Source organism: Mustela lutreola, chromosome 10, assembly GCF_030435805.1.
Source record: "Mustela lutreola isolate mMusLut2 chromosome 10, mMusLut2.pri, whole genome shotgun sequence".
In the NCBI taxonomy this organism is placed as follows: domain Eukaryota; kingdom Metazoa; phylum Chordata; class Mammalia; order Carnivora; family Mustelidae; genus Mustela; species Mustela lutreola.
The window spans coordinates 71,338,455-71,360,385 of record NC_081299.1 but is presented as its reverse complement, the minus strand read 5'-3'; the positions used below and the strand labels follow the sequence as shown (position 1 = coordinate 71,360,385).

Sequence of the window (21,931 nt, the reverse complement as noted above, 5' to 3'; positions counted from 1 at the left end):
TACGTTTTTAAAGCTCTTAATGCGTGTTGACCCGTGGCTCCCCCCACAAGCTGTATCCCTCCACGTTTTCACCCATGCGGTCTGCAGATGCCATTTCCCTAGACCCTTGCCAGCACTATTTCTGTCACCTGTTTAGCCACCTCTCTGCTAGCACCTCACTTTTGTCTCTCTGCTAGCTCACACCATAGTCACCCTGCTGCACTGTGACACTCTGAGTTGTCACCCTGATCCTTTAGATTCGGCTCTCTCAAGCTTGGCACCGCCGACATCTTGGGCTCCATAATTCTTGGTGGTGGGGCCCGTCCTGTGCCTGGTAGCACGTGTAGCAGCCCCCCTGGCCTCCACCCACCGGATGCCCATAGCACCCGGGCTGGGTCTAACACATGTGTCTCCAGGTACTTTGAGATGTCCTGGGGCAAGGGTGTGTGGAGGATGAGCCCTGGTTGAGCGCCTGCTGCTCTAGATGATGAGCTTCCCGGGGGCATTTTCCATCTTTGAAATGTTTGCACATCTCTTGTCTCTCTCTCCTGCATAGAATGAACACTGAGGAAATGTTAGCTGGACAGGGATGAGAGGGATCCATGGTGGAGTAGTGTTCCCCAGAACAGGACCAGTGGAACTCACCCATCCCGTAGTTGGAACTTGTCACATACGCAAATTCCATGAATACTCAACAAAGGGAAAAGAAAAGGAATGTCAGCAAGGCTAGGTCATTACTCGTCTTTCTTAGTTAATTTCCAATCTAATTTGTTATAAGTCAGGTAATTGAATTCTGTGGTCTAGTTCAACTGATAGGCTGTGCTGTTGATGGGGAAAGCAAAATGCTTTAAGAGAAGGCCTTTCTTCAGTTAGATTGTTCAGGGTGGTAGAGGTCAGCCCAGTTGCTTGTTCTTCTGAATTTTCTCTGAAGGAGGCAAACTGAATCATCATTGCTATTTTTTGTTATGTATTTAGAGTTTTATTCTGTTGTTTTCATTGGATTATATGGACTTTTCCCCATAAACTTTTGCCAAAACTTCTAAGTGGGGATACACTTACAAATTTTATTGACATTTACTATAATCATATTATATTTCTTGTGGAATCCGTAAATGCTTGCAAAAAGCATTAATGTCATTGTAAGAATAGATCTCCATTATTTCATTTCTCATGGGGGCATAGAATTAAATATGGGAAAAAGGGTTCCAGGGGTCAGTGTGGCCTAAGAGTCTGGGGGCCAGAAAGATGAGGGCTAGTGAGAGTGAATCAGGCTGTCCCAGTTTTAGTTTTCTTCTCTGTAACTACACTGTCCTCTCATGGAGGGATCAAACGGGAAAAGAGGTGGGAACTTACTTTGACCACTGTTCAGTGGTATGTCAATGAATGTGTTTTGATGGATTATTCTAAGATCCAGACAGAGTGGCCTAGAGCAAGCATGGTAGTATAATTAGAATGTTTCAACCCAGCTGGCTAACCTCCTCTTACACATATTCATCTAAGTGTTTTCAGTGGTAGTGAAAAACACTAGTTCGTGACTTTAGACAGGGTGGTAGAGGAGAGATAGCCTTGACTTTGGGCTTGTTATGTTGGTGACCCACCCATTCTGAGGGAGGGGTATCCTCTTCTGGTCTCCCCTTCCTAGAAGTCTCTGTTGAGACCCCCACTTCCTGTCCTATTGGGAACAAGGCAATTTATTGGACTCTTCTGACTCCTCTGGACTTGGAAGTGGGCTGAGGTCTTTACATTGGTTACTTCATTCATTTTGTCCTAATTACGCAATAACCTAACAATTTAGAACTTGTCTCCCTTTTACAGCAGAGAAAATTAATGCTCAAAGAGGGTAAGTAGCTTTCCCAAGACCCTATTGATAATGACTGTAAAGGAATGTCAGATTTAAATCTGCCAACAGTCTTAGGAAGAAGATACTCTTATTATCCCTGTCTTAAAGATGAGGAAATTAAGACACAAAGAGATTAACTAACTTGCTGGTAAGCAAGGCTTCTGACCTAGGTCGTGTCACTCCAGAGGCTGTGCTCCTTTGCATGGGGATGCCAAGTTTCCCAAAGAGTATTTGTGGAAGACACTGTCTTTACCCCACTGTGTCTTCTGGGCACCCTTGTTGAAGACCAGTGGACCATGTATGCATGGATTTGTTTCTGGGCTCTCCATTCTGTTTTTTGGTTTCTATGTATGTCTTTTTGCCAGTACTGTACTGTTTTAGTTACTGTACCTTTGTAATATGTTTTAAAATCAGGAAATATGTAGCCTCCAAATTTGTTCTTCTTTCTCAAGATTGTTTCAGCTTTTGGGGATCCTTTGCATTCTATATGCATTTTAGGATTTCTTTTTAAAGAGCCATTGAGATCTTGATAGGGCTAGTTCTAAATCTTTAAGTCACTTTGACTAGTATGGACATTTTGACAGAATTGAGTCTTACTAGCCACTAACATAGCATGTCTTTCTATTTATTTGTGTCTCCTTTAATTTCTTTCATTGATGTCTTGTAGTTTTCATTGTCTAAGTCTTTTGCCTCTTTGGTTAAGTTTATTTCTCAGTATTTTACTCTTTCTGATGTTATTGTGCATAGATTGTTTCTTAACTTCCCTTTTGAATGGTTCATTGTTAGTGTATAGAAGTACAACTGATTTTTATATGTTTATTTTATATCCTGCAACTTTACTGAATTCACTTATTAGATTTTTGTGCAGCCTTTAGGGTTTTCTCTATATAAGATTATGTCACCTGTGAACACACAATTCTACTTCTCCTTTTCCCACGTGGATCCCCTTTCACTCTTTGTCTTGCCTAATTATCCTGGCTAGAACTTGCAGTACTATGATGAACAGAAGTGGCCAGAGTGGGCATCCTTGCCTTGTTCCTGATCCTAGAGGAAAAACTCTTAGTTTCTGACTGCGGAGTCTGGTGTTTGTGTGGGAGCCATGCTTTTTTTTTTTTTTTTTTTTTTAGGATTTTATTTATTTATTTATTCGTCGGGGGTGGGGGTAGAGAGCACCCACAGCAGCCAGAGAGGCAGGCAGAGGCAGAGAGAGCGAAGCAGGCTCCCCACCCAGCAAGGAGCCCAATGTGGGACTTGATCCCAGGACCCTGGGATCATAACCTGGCTTAACCGACTGAACCACCCAGGCGTCCCAGAGAGCCGTGTACTTTAACTGCTCTGCTCACCTGATTATCCGTTGGTGTCTGAAGCCAGACCCTGAGGTCTGTGTTCCTCTACCCCACCGTGCTGTCGCTGCTCTCCCTCCTCCGCCCCCTTCTCCATCCCTGCCTCTCTGCTTGGTGTCAAGCAGCAGCAGAAGGAAGTGGTAGTGCCTTCAGCTTAGTCACTGTGGCCCTGGGCCCACTCTCAGGCAGGGAGGAACTCCTTCCAACCGAAGTTATTTTAGTATTTTAGTCGTCCGTAGGATGAATTTGTCATTACTCCTTATTAGATGATGGTGTCAGAGCATGAACGGTTGAACTTCCAGAATGCCAGTTGTATATTCCACTGAATTTATTTTTTTTTAAGATTTTATTTATTTATTTGTTAGAGAGAGAGAGAGCGAGAGAGAGCGTGAGCATGAGAGGGAAGAGGTCAGAGGGAGAAGCAGATTCCCCACAGAGCAGGGATCCTGATGTGGGACTTGATCACAGGACTCCAGGATCATGACCTGAGCCAAAGACAGTTGCCCAACCAACTCCATCCTCCACTGACTTTTTAAAAGAAGTGTTGAGCTACCTAACTTTCTTAGAAAGTACTATTTGCCATTTAATACTTCCTATGTGCTAGACATCTTGCTAATCACTCTATAAATACTGTTTTAATTCAGTCCTTCAACAATCCCAGTCATTGTAGTTAGGGTGCCATTTTTATGGAGAAAGGGAAAGGCTCTGGCTGGATCTGCAGGTGTGCCAGGTCAAAGCTCTTGCTGAGTGTGACGAGCCTCCCTCTGACCCAGGGCCAGCTGATGCCAAAACTTCTGCTCCTTGCCCCGGGTTCCCTTGCCCGCCTGGGTGTCATGGCCTGCTGTGCTTGCCTTGAGAGGGTTTAGTTTACCAGATTCCACAGGGCTAGCCTTTTCCTCTCTAACCTCTGTTTTCTCTGCCAGTGCTGAAATATTCGTTTCTTTCTTTATTCTGACTAGTTGGCATCTGCTATCTCATAGAAGAGGAGAAATGAGAGAACCACATAAAAATAAAACTCTCCCTCTGAAACAAATAATACATCATATATTTATTTAAAAAATAATAAAATAAAACACACCAATATAAAAAAATAAAATAAAACAAACTCCCATTCAGAGGAACAGGAGACTGGTAGCAGTCACAGGCGCCTAGAAATAATAAAGCCTGCTGGGCAGGAATGAGAACCTCTCGGCCCCAGCAGCGGAGGCATTCTGTGGCTGGTCCCTGCTTCTGCTCTCCGGGAGAGGCCTCCCGAGGACCCTGACCTTGACTTTGTTTCCTGTGAAGCTCTTCCTGTCCGTTCCCCTCTGCAGCCATATCTGAAATGAGTGTGGGAGAAGGTGTGCACCTTGGGGGAGAGTGAGCAGGGGCCTTTCCAGGCCCAGCTGTGGCTTCCTTAGCAACATAATAACCTTAAGAAGTTCCCAGTCTTTCCCGTCTGTTTGGTTCTAGTCAGTCCCACTCAACAGTCACCCCATTCACATTTCATTCTGGACCAAGTTCTTTTTTTTTTTTTTTTTTAAATTTATTATTTGACAGACAGAGATCACAAGTAGGCAGAGAGGCAGGCAGAGAGAGAGAGGAGGAAGAAGGCTCCCTGCTGAACAAAGAACCCGATGCGGGGCTCGATCCCAGGACCCTGGGATCATGACCTGAACCGAAGGCAGAGGCTTTATTTAACCCACTGAGCCACCCAGGCGCCCCGCTGGACCAAGTTCTTAAGCTTGTCTGACTTCCCAGCTTTTATGCTTGGCCCACCTCTGTCGTCCCTCTCCTTTGATCCCCACCTTGAAGTCCTCCAAAACATGGACTTAGGCAGGAAAGTGCACCTTTCTGTGGATCTTTACTCGAAGCCTGTGGTCCTTGGCTTCTCTGCAACATCTTCTTGAGAGGCCTTCAAGAAAGGCTGTGAGTGGTGATACTATCTTCTGTTCTTTGGGGTCCCAGCAGTTAACATCTCTCATCTCATCTCCAGATACTGTCTGTTCCTTTGCCTCTTTGCTTACAGACTTACAACAGTTCTTCCCTGAGCTCATCTCTTTCTTGTAAGGCTTTGCTGAGAGCTGCAAGGAAAGAGCAGCCAGTGCATGTTCCCATTCTGTTTCCTGCCAGTACCTTCACCTTCAGCTGCAGGCTTCTTGGGCAGAGTTCCCAAAGCACAGTGGCTTGACCAAGGCAGAAGTTTACTTCTCTGTCTTGCTCACAGTCCCGAGGTGAGTGGTTCGGGTTTGAAGGGTCCCTTTCATCTCGTTTTTCCACCATCCACTAGGGCAGTGCTTCTCAAACTCTCATTGTTTATAGACTGGTTTTCTTTATTTCCAGTACCGCAAAGACCAGTAGCTGTGGTTTATACTCCTCTGATCATGCACTTTGTCTTTCGCAGTAATGTCAAAGTGCTGTAAACTTTCCTAGGTGTTTATTTGCAATTTCGGTGCTTATCTCCTCATTGATAGAAACTTGCCCATGAACTACGCGGAACTGTGCTCCTCTAGGGCTTTGCCCTGCTCGAAAAGCTGAATGCAGAATGTCAAGCCAGCCCTACTCCAACTTGCAGGAGAGTGAAGAGCATGGAGGGGCACACACGATGTGTTTTAGGGTTAACCTAGAAGTAGCAAATGTTTATGTTCACATTCCACTGCAGAAACTTAGCCTCAAGGAGGCTAGGGAATGGAGTTTGTTGCAATTGGAAAACAATTTGGTAGTCTGTCCATAGAACAGAAAGCTAAATATAGATACAAAAAAATAATCCTGAGAGAAGTGGCAGGGCAATATACAGTTATGCGCCAATGAGTTAGCAGAATGAGTTCAGTGTCGTACCAGGCAGAACAAGACTTCTGAGAAATGGAGTCAAAGGTCCTGTTAGCCCTTTTTTGCAGTCTGAGGGTCAGAGGCCTGCTGCATGGTATGGTTAATAAGGGGGAGTTCACTTGAGAAGAGGCTGAGAACCATTCTCGGGGGGAAGCCCAGCAAGGATATAGTCAGGTTTGGAGCTGAGTTAGAATCTCCAAGAGCACATCCAGAGGACTGGAGCAGGAGCAGATTGAGAGCCCAGAACATTATAGCAGTGAGGACCCGGTGGAGCATCAGGGAGAGGGCCTCTACTAGTCTCCCTGGGCCTAAGCCAAACACCCAAGGTCCTGGCCAGCATGAGTGGGACAAAGGCTGCCCCATTCCAAACCTCTCTGCTAACTTCCAAATGCTGGACTACAAGCAAGGAGTGAGGCTTGACACCATCATTCTAGCTCCCTACCTTGAAAACTTGGTGTTTAAACCTATGACTTTATTCTTTTAAAATATTTTATTTATTTCTTTAGCCAAGAGAGAGAGCACATGCAGGGGAAATGACAGACAGAGGGAGAAGCAGGCTCCCTGCTGAGCAGAGAGCCCGATACGGGGCTCGATCCTAGGACCCTGGGATCATGACTTGAGCCGAAGGCAGTTGCTTAACCGACTGAGCCACCCAGATATCCTGAAGCCTCCAACTTCATTTTTTATTATGGTCTCATTATCTCCAAGGGCCAAAAGGAGGGACGTTGCGAGTTCCAACCTACATATGTTCTATGTTTAGGGTGACTTTCTTCTCCTTTATCTGGCAGTCTGGGAGCTTAGCCTGGGGGGTTTTGAGAGATGTTGGGGCTTGAGAGAGTCGATCAGAAGTCATCCATAGAGAGGGAATAATGTAATTAGGTAATATGTAATGTAATGTAATAACGTAAGCAATCGTAGTGCTGGAGGAGGGAAGTTTAAAAGGAAGAGAAGAGGAGGCTGAGGACCAGTGTGGGGGTGTGTACACTGCAGGGCTGGTGGGAGAACAGGGGACAGAGACACTGAGGACAGCGGGAAGACACTAGGAAAGGATAGAGTCCCCGAGGCTCAGGTGGGGAGTTTCAAGAAGGGAATAACTGTCTGTCAGCTCCACAGTGAACCAACGGAAAAGAGGACTGGAAACAGAGCATTTGGGGATTAATAGAAGAGGAACGCATTTTTATTTTGTGCTGATTACAAGCTAGTATCTTTTTGTGTTTCACAGGACAGGGGCAGGGAGACAGGATACCAGCTGTGTATGTAACAGGTTTGGAGCCAGTGTCAGGACGAACATGCAGTCAAGCATGCTGAAAGCCATAGAAGAGGCACCGAGCTTTTCTCACCCACGTTTCTTGAAAGAATAGCCTGCGCTTTCTTTTTACTCCTGTTATCATTCAGCATGATGGGACGGAGTTTCCACTGCCTTTACTCCCCACAGGCTAACTGAAACTAACCAGCGCAGGCACCGAACATTTATTGGGTATCCGCTCGTATGCTCCTCTGTTGGTCATCAAGTGCACACATGTCAGTAAGAAACCGCCCCAGCCCTTGAGAAGCTCACAGTCTGGGCAGAAAGGCAGACTCTGGGTCACAGATGCTCCTCCCATGCACGCTCAGGGGCGTTCTCCCCAACGGTGTCTAGAGCAGAGTCTGAATCTAATGTGTGAAGAGTCAGTTAGGGCAAGTCAGGGTATACGGATAGGAAGCTGAGACTTGTCTAAGCTCCAGAGTCATGGATGACCTCTGATCTCCCCCGAGCCTGTTTGGGTTCGTACTGGAGGCAGCAGGTGGAGGACCAGGGGTGAAGAATGCTAGCGTAGGATGGAGCTACTATTGGGATAAGGATGAGCTTATTCCTGAAACATCCCCCACCCCACCCCACCCCTCCATGCTTTGAGCCCCCCCAGCTTCCTGGCCTCTTCAGGGACTCTGTCTAAAGATCGTCTGCCTTTGTAGCATCCCCAGAGCATCTGAGAGAGCAGCACCAATGCGGGATTGCCCCCAGCCGGCCATGCCATCAGCCCTGCCAGGGAAGGGTGGCTCGGTGGTGCCCCTACACATAGCCCTTGTGGGATGTCTGCACACTTTTGCCTCGAGTTAGGCCGCGCTGCTTGCTCAGCTCGGGTTGTCATTACCCCTGCCCCCGCCACGCCCTGCCCTCCTCACAGGCATTATAAGGAAAAGACTACTTATTCCTTCACCATACCATTGGGTTTCAAACCTGGCTAACCCTTAGGCGGAACTTAACACTTAAGTCTGAGTCATTTATCTCCATGGTATCTAAGACCAGCAACGCGGGCGGAGCTGGGGCCCATCCAGGATGGCGCGGAAGGACATCAGTGATGTAGATTCCAGTGTGCTGGGATCTGGTGGAATCCAGCGGCATCACCTATATTTTATAGAACCCCTCTTACTTTGGGTAAATCACCTACTGAGTAAATCACTCACCACATGTAGAGAAATTTAGTAGGTTCCGGTGCAGGTATGGGACACTGAGGACATCAAAGGAATGGTGATACTGGTCCTTGCCTTCAGGAGTATGATTTATTCCTCTTTCCTCCTCTGGGAGTTGTTATATTCAAACCCAAGAAATGTCACAGTGTAAATATAACTAAAAGATTTAAGAAAACCCGTAACATATTAAACCCTTGAAAATGCCACTTTTTGTGGTATTACAGTGCACTGGAAATGGCATCTGTATTATCAGTGTTCCACAAGAAACACAAGATACGGTCAAACTGGTAACTGGAGCTGGAGGAGGGGGACGGTAACTTGGTCCGTGAGGGAAGGGCAGAGTTCACAGAAGCCAACAAGAGATGGCACAGTGTCAACCAAGAGCTGGGAATAATAGCAAGGAGCAGTTAGCACCCCTCAACCTGAAAGCCGGGGGCTGGGGAGACGAGGCCGCCTGCGTGGGGAGGCCAGCTCACAGGGGCTAACCTGGTCCATCCAGAGCAGCCCAGCAAGGAGGGAGCAAGGAAAATCAGTGTCCCAGCCTGGGCCTCCTGCCACCCCATCTCTTGCTGTCCCTCTCAGTGGCAGGAGCAGGAGGACAAGGCCCGCTGACGCAGTCCTGCAGGGTAGGGAGCGCAGGGAGAAGGGTGGAGAGGGGAATTGGAGGGCCAAGGGGCCAGTGGTTGAGGTCAGACCCAGCACTCAGATGCCTTTATCTACATTTCCATGACCTGGCCACCTTGGCTCAGACGCGCCCTTTTACGTTGGGGCAGGCACAGGGTGGGAGAGGGGGGCAGGCTGGGGAGGGCTGTGAGCCTCCCACTTTCCTGATGAATCCTGCTTCCTGACCAAGGTCCAGGACTCCTGCTGGAGGCCCTGTGACTTGTTCTTTTAGCTGCAGCGTTTCTCTCCTGCAGAATCTCAGAAGCCTTGTTTACAACAGTGGTTTCCTATTGAGGCCACATGCTTTGAAAATACGATTTCCCTTTCTCTGCACTTGTAGGGTTTAGTCACGCACTGACCTGGGCTGCTGTGGTCTCCAGACGCATGGAGATGTCACTTCAGATCACCGTCGACCCATCGCTGCTAACAGTGTGGGATTGTTGGGAACAAATGGTGTTGAGCAAGAGGCTCTTCAGTATTCTTTTTAGGACTGGAGGCAGGGGACAAGGTCATGAAATGGAATGAGCGAGGGAACACAGTGCTACGGTTAGGTTAGGACGAAGGGTTGGGACCAAAATTTTGTCTGTTGTGGATTTTACATCTAAAGACACCTAATTTTCTTTTCACGCAAAGTCCTTGCCATAAGTAGGAACTCTGCAAAGTTTCTCAAAATACATTTTCACAGCGACCGAGTTCTTCCTACAAGAAGAATATCTTCTTCAGCTATAAATGTCCACGTTTTAAGTTTTGGCACTTTCCTCCTTCAGAGAGTAAAGCCTGTGATTGCATAATGGTCTCAAGTTTATTAGCTATGCAGCAGAACATACATAGTCATATTCTGTGTAAACATCAATTTCAAGCATTATGATTAGCATCTTTACTTTTGAGAGGGTCAAAGGACAAAGTATATCTGTCGTCTTTCTAGCCTCCTGAGTTAGATGAGATTAAAATTTTATAATAGATTAAGCAAACACAATTAAATATTTACATTATATTCAGATACGTTATATCAGGGAATCTGCTGATCGTATAAAACCTGTGTCTCCTTCGGTTTGGTTCTGGATGTTTTCCGGTAGGCTTTCCTGTTTAGTCATGAGGTTTAAGACGGACTTCAGTCATCGGTGACATCTGGGGAACAATATGTTTGTCCACGGTTGTTTATTAAACAAGTCCTCCCTCCCCACAGGCCTCCTCCACACCGCAGTGGCATGGTGACCCGTTTAGTGTGCAGAGCTCCAGCTGCCGGGCTCCCCTGTGGGTCACCACCTCGAGGCCAAGAAGGACTGGAGGCCCGGATGTTTGTCATTTCCCAGACATACCCCGAGGGTGCCTGCCCTTCCCCTTTGTGGCCACTTCCCAGGAGGCACTGGCTGTGTCGTGGAGACAGAGGGTCTCCATCTGTATGCCTGACTTCACCTTCCCTCCTTAAGAGATGGAGTAGCGTCCTGTTAGCAAAGTTGAGTTCTTAAGAGAACTGATCTAGGGGTACGGAGATAGGGTATCAGATTTGTGCACTTAACAGCACCCCTAAGTCAACATATTAGCCTTACCCGATGACAACATAGGCTTTCCGCACTCTGTCCGAAACAATCTCCATTTACACCGAGCCCCAAACAAATCGCCTTTCGTCTGTATATTTTACCCTAACCGAGGATAGGGACGGTTTAGGAAACACGCGAGCTCTGTTTATCTTAAAATTACTGGAGTATCGTGAAGTTCATAACCTCTCCTCCTCTCTCTTTTAGATCTATTTTAGAATTTATTTATAGAGCAGTTTTATATTGACAGAAAAATCGAGCAGATAGTCTGGAGTTTCCACGTTACACTTAGTTCCTGCACACGGTATCTCCTATTATTTACATCTTCGTCGGTGTGGTACATCTGTTATCATTAGCAAATGGATATGGAGACAGTATTATTAGCTAAAGTCCGTATTTTATTCAGACTTTCCTAGTTTTCACCTAATGTCTCTTTTCTGTTCTGGGATCCAGGATACACATTGCATTTACAACTTGTATCTCTATCAGTTTCTCTTAGCTGTGACAGTTTCTCAGATTCTCCTTGGTTTCCAGAACCTTGACAGTTTTTGAGGAGTCCTGGTCAGGAATTTTGCAGAATGCCACCCAGTTGGGAATTGTCTGTGGTTTTTCTCATGCTGAGCCTGTGGTTTTGGGTTTGGGGAAGGAAGATCACAGAGTAAAGTGCCATTCTTAATGTATATCAAGATTACAGATTGGCAACATGACTTATGACCACTGTTGTTGACCTTGATCACCTCGCTAAAGTCATTTGTTGGGTTTCTCCACTGAAACTTGACAAATGATTCCCTACTTCTAACCCCCACCCCCTGCCCTTTCCCTGCTGCCCTCTGGCAGAAATCATGTTCCCTTCTTTTAGAGCAGAATGTCTATATAATTTATTTGGAATTCTTCTGCATGGGAGATTTATCTCCTCTTTCTCATTTGTTATTTTATTCCATCATTTACTTACATCAGTATGCAGTAAGGATGTTTAGTTTATACATTGGTTTATAGTCGAGTGCTATTTTATTTTGTTGCTCAGATTGTTCTAGCATTGGCCATTGGGTTCTGTTCTCTTTTGGGAGTTTTGTTTAAAAAGGAGCCATGGCTATCAGACACATGAAAAAATGTTCATCATCACTAGTCATCAGGAAGATTCAAATTAAAACCACATTGAGATACCACCTTACACCAGTTAGAATGGCCAAAATTAGCGAGACAGGAAACAACATGTGTTGGAGAGGATGTGGAGAAAGGGGAACCGTCTTACACTGTTGGTGGGAATGCAAGTTGGTGCAGCCACTTTGGAGAACAGTGTGGATATTCCTCAAGAAATTAAAAATAGAGCTTCCCTCTGACCCTGCAATTGCACTACTGGGTATTTACCCCAAAGATACAGATGTAGTGAAAAGAAGGGCCATTTGTACCCCAGTGTTTATAGCAGCAACGGCCACGGTCGCCAAACTGTGGAAAGAACCAAGATGCCCTTCAACGGACGAATAGATAAGGAAGATGTGGTCCATATACACTATGGAGTATTATGCCTCCATCAGAAAGTATGAAGACCCAACTTCTGTAGCAACATGTATGGGACTGGAAGAGATAATGCTGAGCGAAATAAGTCAAGCGGAGAGAGTCAAGTATCATATGGTTTCACTTATTTGTGGAGCATAACAAATAACACAGAGGACATGGGGAGATGGAGAGGAGAAGGGAGTTGAGGGAAATTGGAAGGGGAGGTGAACCATGAGAGACTATGGACTCTGAAAAACAATCTGAGGGTTTTGAAGGGGCAGGGGTGGGAGGTTGGGGGAGCCAGGTGGTGGGTATTAAGGAGGGCGTGTATTGCATGGAGCACTGGGTGGGGTGCAAAAACAATGAATTCTGTTATGCTGAAAAGAAATTAAAAAAAAAAAAAAAAGGAGCCATGGTTTCTAAGAGAAGTAGAGAAGTCTGTACTGTGCACTTTACTGTGACCGCCCTCCAGACCACCCTGTTCAAGGGTGGCAAACTCCTCACACCTCTTGGCCAGCTGGGCTTGGGGCCAGCTCTGTGGAGGGAAATGAAAGAGTTGTGAGATCCAAATTGGAGAGTTCACCAAAGAAGAAAGCAGTAATGCTCAGTCTGGATAAACAGTGAGGGGCATGCAGGCATGTGTGCACAAGGACTTGCTTTCCTTCTGCAGTTAACAAGTGTTTACTGAGTGTCTACTATGTGCTGGGCATTGTTCCAGGTACTGGGGAGGCCCCATAACGACACAGCGTCCCTGGCTTCCTAACGCATAAAACCAAACCCTAAGCCCAGTAGAAAGATTCAGGTATTGAGAAATGTTGCGGAGAAAGACCAGGCAGGACATAGAATGGAAGCTCAGCAAGGTGGTGTGAAGTGTACTTTTAGAGAATGGCGGAGGGATCTCCGATGCCGTGACATCTGAGCAGGAATGATGTGGGGAAATGGGACGATGGCTGTCTGGGGGAGGAGCCTTCTGGATAGAGGGCATAGCAGGCCTGAAGACTTTGAAACTTACGGCTAAAATGAACCTCAGGGATTGTTATGTGGATTTAAATCTCCTATGCTATCCTGATTTCACCATTAACATGAATTACTGGAAAGAATTCAATGAGCAGATGTGATTGCTTATGCAGGTCTCTTCCCTGGCTGTGGGCACATTAGCTGACCAAACCTCTAACTTCCATCTGGCTGGGGTTTTCATAGAGGAGAAGAAAATATGCACAGTGCCCACTGACCTCGTTTAGGATGACCCCTTTTCATCCTAGGAGGCAGAGGGGAGCGTTACCAAAAGGCCAGCAGCACCAGGTCCTGTAAGAGGTAGCTAGAAATAAAAGCTGCTTGAGTGGTTTTCAAATGTCTTAATTTTCATAATTGTTTCCACATTATGGGCTGGCGGAACATTTTTTCAGAGAATCAAGTTTGGGAGAATCTAAATGAGAGCTTTGCTCATGAAGTTTTCATTTGGATTCCACATATAGACTTTCTAAACCATCATTTTATGAAGTCTCAAATTACTGAAGTTTGAAGTTGTGGTAATAGCTCCAAAGTTTAACATCTTTTGTTTTGGGGTCACAACTAGCCAAATCCTCTAAACCTTTTGTATAAAAAAAAAAAAAAAAAAAAAAGAAGAAGAAGAAAAGAAAGAAAAAAAAAACAGTTCAGGATTTGGTAGAATTAAAGTTTAGCAACATTAATCTTGAAATTGACCATATCATGGGTCTACTTACCATAAAATTTGAAAACATATTTTCAGAAAAATGCCTCTTCTGTGCTTCTCAGGGCTATTCAAAGAGAACAAAGAAACCCTAGGGACACCTGAGTGGCTCAGTCACTTAAGTACCAGACTCTTGGCTCTGGCTCAAACCCCACATCTGGCTCTGTGCTCAGTGTGGAGTCTGCTTGAGATTTTCTCTCTCTCTCTCTCTCTCTTCTGCCTCTCCCCATCTTGTGGCTGTGTGTACGCTCTCTCATATGAAAAAAATCTTAAAAAAAAAAAAGAAAAAAGAAACCCTAAAGGCTATTTATAATGCCCTGACCCGCCTTTTTCTTATAGTGCAAGATAGTCTTTGAATGTGTTTTGATTGGCTCATTCTATTTTGGTGACACTATAGTTATTGTAAGTATGACTATAGTTCTTGGTCTGTCTGGTGTTTTGTTTGCCTGTGGAGAGAAAGTCTGATGTTATCCATAAGCACGCAGGTCGGAGAGCACGACTTCCCCAGCACAATCCAGGGTCTTCTTTTCTTGCTTGTATAACTTTCAGTTTCCTCATCAGCAAAGCGGGTTTGATAATAGAATCTACATCACTGTTGGGAGGATTAGATGAGATGACCAGGCACAAAGCAATCCCTCAAATACTAGCAATTAAGAATAATAATAATGAAGTGGAGATATTCAGTAACTAACCCAAGAGCACAGTTAAATGAAGCTGTTCACTAACTGACCTACTTAGTGGGTGATGTGTATGTAAGTCTGCAAAGATGTTTAATCGAACTTGGTATTTTAGTGGTGGAAGAGGCAGTATAGGACAGAGATTCATTCATCCCATCCACAAATGCTCAAGCTAAGGATGTGATCTTTTTTTTTTTTTAAGATTTTATTTATTTATTTGAGAGAATGAGAGAGAGAGCCTGAGCAGGGTGAGGGGCAAAGGGAGAAGCAGACTCCCTGCTGAGCACAATCTTAGGACTTTGGGATCATGACCTGAGCCGAAGGCAGATGCTTTACTGACTGAGCCACCCAAGCACCCCTATGGATGGACGTGATCTTAAGAGGCAGGGTCCCTGCTGTATTGAGCAGAACAGTCTAGCAGTGGGGGATGGGCGTAAAAAGCGAAAACGCATAACAACTGATAGGTGCTCTGGGAAGATAAACAGGTCTTTAGGGTTACTTTGAATAGATTGGAGAAGGTATCTCTGTGGAGGAGATGTTGAGGCTGGGATCACAGAATCATATTTTAAGATTTGAGAGAGTTCGAGAGACGATTCATTGATTGGTTGTTGGAAGCTCCCTGAAGTTTTGGTAATTTCCCACTAAGAAAATATGGTGATCTGTCATTAGTATATCCCTGGGACTGTCAACAAGCTTGGCAGCATATGGCAGGGAAGGGAAAAAAATAAAAAGATCAAAAGCACTAATTCACAAGACTGCCAGTTATTCATTCATTTTTGGAGCTCTGGGATGATTGCATTAGGAAATGTTTTATAGGAAAGTTGGGTAAGTGACGTCCTGATTTCATTATAGTTGTCAACATGTAAGGTTTTACAGCTACATGAAATTTTAAGTAGAAAACCGTTTTATTTTCATTATCACTGAAAAACTCTAAAGTGTGCTGTGCTGGTGAGAGTAGTAATAACGAACATAGTGAATCCTTGGGGCTTTTCCTTTGAACATCAATTTTGATTTTTTTGGAGCTGTATTTGTCAAAGAAAGGTTGAATCATTAAGTAGAATGCATGCTCCGAAGACAGAATTTTAAACTAGCATTTAAAAGTCTATTTATTTACTGGGGCACCTGCATGGCTTAGTTGGTTGGGCATCTGCCTTCAGGTCAGGTCATGATCTCAGGGTTCTGGGTTCAAGCCCCACATCTGGCTCCCTGCTCAGGGGGGAGTCTGCTTCTCTCTCTCCTCCTGCCACTCCCCCTCACCATGCTCCTGTGCTTTCTCTCAAATAAAATCTTTTTAAAGAAAAGTACAATAGCATTTTTAAAAAGTTTGTTTTTTATTACAGAAAATGTGGAACAGAGAAAAAATTGGAATTGTTTTAAATGATCCCTAATTCCACTTAATGAAGTACTTATACTTTTAAGATTTTTTCCTTTTTTTTCTATATTTTTAAAAGATAGTCAAGAAATATGTGTATGTATATATCTTTATATCTGTAAAATATGTGTGTAGATGTATACATACATATATAATTATTTATAATTAAAATAATGGCATGTGCTTCTTCTCATATTACCACAGCTTCATGGTAAATATGATTTTCAGTGGCTATGTAATATTCCATCCTGTGGACTGTTTTTCAGTTTCCCCGTATGAACTTTATTTGCTCTCATTGTGTTTCTCCCGAAAGTATGATTTGAGGCTGTGAGATAGGGAGCTGTTTGGTGGGAGTACTGATTAATTATGTTTTCTTCTGGGACACCTGGGTGGCTCAGTCGGTTAAGCATCTCCCTTCACCTCAGTGTCCTGGGATCCAGCCCCACATCAGGGTCCCCACTCAGTGGGAAGCCTGCTTCTCCCTCTCTCTGCCTACTGCTCCCTCTGCTTGTGCTCTTTCTCTGTCAAATAAATAAAATCTTTTTTTAAAAAATATGTTTTTTTTCTGTGTCTTCTCAACTTTGGAAGACAAAACTGCTTCTCAGTCTCAAGATGATTTTTTGTTAAAATATGTCTAAGAATGTGCCACTTGGGTTTTGATGGGGGGGAGCTGAATATGAAGACTTTTCAAATAACTATCATTAAGGTTTTCTGATATCATATAATTATAAATTTCTCCAAGTTTGTGAACCAAAGCTAAAATGTTAAGACCCCTTCCAAAGGAAATAAGGAAATTATAAATTTTTTTGGTAGTATCTTCATACCAACATCTTTCTGACATCTTAATTGATATTGTTGATGAGTTAGTCAAGGATAATGTAACTTTTAAATTAGAAATGCATTTCTCTTAGCTATCCAGACCATCTAGCAAAATAAAATGAAATATTTTTTATTAGTGAAAGGACACATCATAATTGCACCATGAAAATTTCTCTTGAGTTATTTGTCTTGAATTTTTATATACTTCCAACACTATTGAATGCTGAATTTTCTCCTTGAATATTTAAATTGAATTTAATTAGATTAGTATCTCCTGTTCAGTTCTCATATGCTGCTGATAGGATTGGAAATATGATTTGTCTTAAGGACAGTTTGACAGCCTGTATCAGAAGTCTTTAAATAAATTTATATTCTTTACTTAAGCAACTTGAAATGTGTGGATTAATCCTAAGCAAATAATTGACCAAGTATGTAGAGATTAATGCACAAGAAAACAGCCTTGCTTATAGAGGGTAAATATTGGAGACAACTGAAATATCCAACATTTAGGCATTAGTTAGGTAAGGTGTGTTATGATCATTACTGGGACATTGTGAAGCTATTAAAATTATATTTCTGTATTTTTTTTAAAGATTTTATTTATTTATTTGACAGAGAGAGATCACAAGTAGGTAGAGAGGCAGGGGGAAGCAGGCTCCCCACTGAGCAGAGAGCCCTATCCAGGGCTCAATCCCAGGACCCTGAGATCATGACCTGAGCCGAAGGCGGAAGCTTAACCGATTGAGCCACCCAGGTGCCACATATATCTGTATTTTTAATCTGGGAAAATGTCCAGGATGCAGCATAGGTGTATTGGCCTACTGTATGGAGTTCGCTGCTATTGGCAGTTGAACATTGGTGAATGTCTGCCAAAGAGTAATTTTTGTTTTGTCATTAAAATCAAGTCCCCTTCCTTGTAATTGAGCTTCTAGAGCCATTTGTCTCTTGAGACCACTCCCAGTTTGCTTATTGTAAGCTTATTAAATGGTATTTTACCTTCCATTTGCTAAGGCACAGAAGTATGTATCTAATTCATTTAAAAGTATCCTTATACCATTAAAATATAAATTAAGAAGAACACTGTCTAAGATATATTTGTATTTTGTGCTACTTCAAATTGCTCTCTGATCTGCTTATCCTGATTCTTGGATATGGTATAGGACAGCAGAATTTATGAGAGTCTTCAAAGCTAGGCATTTCTATTAAGATTTTGGTGTTGGAGCCACTTCATTCCCATCAGTGGATTGCTCAGTGCCTGGGCCTACTGGATCTCTGGTTCTCCAGTGAACAAATCACCACCTTGTTCCTTGAAAGGGAGCTCACAGGCATTGTCACGCTAAATTCCCCAGCTTTCAGCTCCAGTCTCCTTCGACTGGACCCTTCAGAGCTGTGGCCAGACCACTGTGAGGCAGAACACCTGGTCTTTCCACCAAGATAGTGGAAGAGGCATCCTTAGCACCCCTCCCAATCCTTCCTTGGCCAGAATCCCTTAGTTTTGGTGTCCAAGAGATCTTGTCCTGAGATGAGTGTCTTCTGTCTGCCCAGTTTGGGCTGATATTCCAGTTTGGGGTCTACTTTCAGACATATGTCCCAAGGACTTGCCCTCACTTGGCAGGTATGCTCTCACATTCTTGAATGTCTGCCCAAACTCCAGAGCTCAGTCTTGTCCCTGGAGCCAGGCTCTTCTACCACCTGCTGTGTTGAAAGCCCAGGGAAGGAACCTGACTTAAAGTGGTTGGGTTGGAAAATCCAGTAAGCACATTCACCACCGGTACAATTTGGATTAGGACAATAAGGAAAAAGTGAACAAAAAAGGAAAGAGGAGTACTGAGAACACAGTCTTTAGTCCTGTGTCACATGCTCAATAAATGAGCCTTGTCATTATAGCTTGATACCAAAAGATGGCGGAAGGAAGCTCGGGAGTGGAATCTGAAGTGGTCGAAAAATGATCTCTTGGGGAATCCATTTGGTTATGTGAAGAGTAACTCAGCACTCAGTTATCTTGTTGACAGTGTGCCTGGCATTACCAACTTGCCCTTGCCTAGTGAACAGAGCCCATATATAAGGAATGGGCTGCCATGAGAAAACATTAATGTGCTATGTTGTAATTATTACTGATGCAGAGTGATATTGCAGGACTCAGAATTATTTGATCTGTTGCCGATCCACGATCAGTCAGTCAGTTTGCCAGCCGTTTGTCAAACACCTGTCATGAGGCAGACAGGGCAATTGGGTCTTGGGATTAAATGGCGACCAAAAGAGACATAGACCCTCCCTCCCTGAGCTTGCACCTAGCCTGGAAAAGAGACAACAGTTGCTGATGCTGTAACAAGAGGTCAGAAGCCAGAATCCTGGAGCAAGGGACATTTATGTTGGGATCCAAAGGATTAATGGACGTTGGCTGGAACTGGGGCTAAGCAGGGGCAATTGGTGGTTTAGTGACTGAATTTGCAAAGAGTGATGTTTGTTTGTTTCTTTAAATTTCTTTCTAGGATGTTCAGTCCTTCTCCACAATGAATGAGTGTTACTATGACAGGCGAATGGACTTTTTTTACAACAGGAGCAACACAGACACTGCTGATGAGTGGACAGGAACAAAACTTGTGATCGTGTTGTGTGTTGGAACATTTTTCTGCCTGTTTATTTTTTTTTCGAATTCTCTAGTTATTGCCGCGGTGATCAAAAACAGAAAGTTTCACTTCCCCTTCTACTACCTGTTGGCTAATCTAGCCGCTGCGGATTTCTTTGCCGGAATTGCCTACGTATTCCTGATGTTTAACACTGGCCCCGTGTCAAAAACTTTGACTGTCAACCGCTGGTTTCTCCGCCAGGGGCTCCTGGACACCAGCTTGACCGCCTCTCTGACCAATCTGCTGGTGATTGCTGTGGAGAGGCACATGTCAATCATGAGGATGAGGATCCACAGCAACCTGACAAAAAAAAGGGTTACGCTGCTCATTTTGTGTATCTGGGCCATCGCCATCTTTATGGGGGCTGTCCCCACCCTGGGCTGGAATTGCCTCTGTGACATCTCTGCCTGCTCTTCCCTGGCCCCCATTTATAGCAGGAGTTACCTCATTTTCTGGACCGTGTCCAACCTTGTGGCCTTCTTCATCATGGTTGTGGTGTACCTGCGGATCTACATGTATGTCAAGAGGAAAACCAATGTTTTGTCTCCACATACGAGTGGGTCCATCAGTCGCCGGAAGACACCCATGAAGCTGATGAAGACAGTGATGACTGTCTTAGGTAAGAAGGAAGCAAGTGAGCCCTTATTCTCATTTACTCAGCAAACATTTATCTTTTACCGATCACCTAGAGTGTGCAAGGTATTTACCGGGTAATAGCAATGTGGTAGTGAGTAAGAACAGTCATAAATCCCCAACCTACCTGGAGCTTCTACTCCAGTAGGGAAAGACAACATAAGTATTGTATAGGGATTAACAAAATGATTTTATAGTGCATTTTAATATAATACTTATAAAATAAGGTAAGGAAGCTAAGCAGGTCTAGGTTGCAATTCTAGCTTCAGCTGGAAGATGACTTTTGAGCAGATGTGAAGATGGTAAGAAAGTGAGTCATGTGTGTCTGGGGAAGGTCACCAGGCAGGAGACGCAGTAAGCGTAGGAGGCCAGAACAGCAAGGCGGCCCATGTGGCTGGAGTAGAGCAAGCCGGGAGAATGGGAAGATATGAGGTCGGAGGGCTAGTGGGAGGTACTCAGATTATGTAGGTCCGTGTAGTTATCATAAGGACTTTGGCTTTCCCAAGTGAGAGGAGAAGCCATGGGAAGGTTTTGAACAAGGAAGTAACATGATGGGACCTACATTTTAATGGTATTTCTTTGGCTGCCATTTTGTGAGGGGAATGGGCAAAGGCAAGAAAATTGCTAAAGAGGGTATTTCAGTACTCAGAATGGTGATAGTGACTGGGACCAAAGGGCAGTTGGGAGGTAATGCCATGTGATTGGATTCTGGATGTTTTTTAAAGGTCAGGGTGATAGGATTTGCTGACAGGGTAAGGTATGAAGCAAGGTGAGAGGAGGAGGGAGAGTGGAGAGTATCATTCACAGAGATGGGGAGGCTGAAGAGGTTTGTGGGGAATATCAGGAGTCTGCTTCTGGACAAACTACATTTAGAATTGTATTAGACGTCCAAGTGAGTTATTGAATCAGGGGTTCAAGAATTAAGTCTGGGCTGGAGATTCACTGAGGGAAGAAATGGTCTTTCAAACCTCAAGACTGGATAGGCTCACCGTGGCGAGGTGCATGTGGATGGTGAGCATGGGGAAGAGGACCGAAGAACAAACCTTGGGATGCTCTGGTGTGAAGAGGGTGGGAAGGCAAGGAACAACTGGCAAAAGAGCCCTCCCAGGAGTAGCTGGAAGACCCAGGAGAATATGGTGGCCTAGAAGCTGCGAGAAGAGAGCCATCAAGGAAAGGGAGTATCAGCAATGTGAATATTCTTTTGGGAGGTGGAGTTAAATGAGGTCATACTGGGCTTAGCTTAGCAAACAAGTAGTTTTTAGGGGACTTTGAGGAGATCAAATCTGGTATAGCCAAAAGCCTGATCAGAACAAAATGAAAAAAGGGAAGAGAGACCTTAGGATAGCATGTTTGAACAGCTCTGAGGACTTCCACTTTGCACCACCAGCCCTGTTCCCAGGAGACATATTTGGTGCAAGAAATGTTCCCTCTGTTTTATTTTCTCTCTGGTAGGCTGCCCCCCAATTCCAGTCCGGTTTATAGTTGGAATTGGTGCTACGTGGGCTCAAAGGCCCTGTCTTCTGTGTCAGAGAGGGCATTTCTTAGCATGTGTGATGGCCGCAGCAGTGGGGACTGTTCCCGAGAGAGGTTCCAGAGCATGTCCTGTCAGCCCCGATGTGAAGGAATTCTTGGGCAGCAATTCCTAGTCGAGGACGCAGGGACTATGTGGTGTGGGACGGGAGCCATCAGGATATCTCCAGGCCCTGAACTTGCCAGTACGGTACGAAAGTCAGCAGACACACAGCATGATGGTTAAAATGATTTCAAACTGAGGGTGTATTTTAAGTTAACAAGTAGTTATATAGTCCTTACTAGGTGTCAGGCATTGTCCTATATGTTTTATAGATGATAATCAATTCCATCCTCACGCCAATCTTGTGATGTAGGTGCTACCATTAGCCTCATTGACCAGATGAAGAAACCGAGCAGAGCAGCCTGCCCAGGGCCCTCAGCGATGCATGCATAAGGGC

The 21,931-nt window shown here is 44.5% G+C and overlaps 1 protein-coding gene across 2 annotated transcripts in view; it reads left to right on the top strand.

The window, feature by feature from the left end:
- The window catches only part of LPAR3 (lysophosphatidic acid receptor 3), an 80,604-nt gene that overhangs the window by 7,164 nt on the left and 51,509 nt on the right, over nucleotides 1-21,931 (top strand). For both annotated transcript variants that reach the window (XM_059136959.1, XM_059136960.1), the window contains exon 2: nucleotides 19,191-19,947. In XM_059136959.1, the coding sequence (XP_058992942.1) occupies nucleotides 19,212-19,947 (736 nt within the window). In that variant the 5' untranslated portion in view covers nucleotides 19,191-19,211. The remainder of the gene's footprint in view (nucleotides 1-19,190; nucleotides 19,948-21,931) is intronic.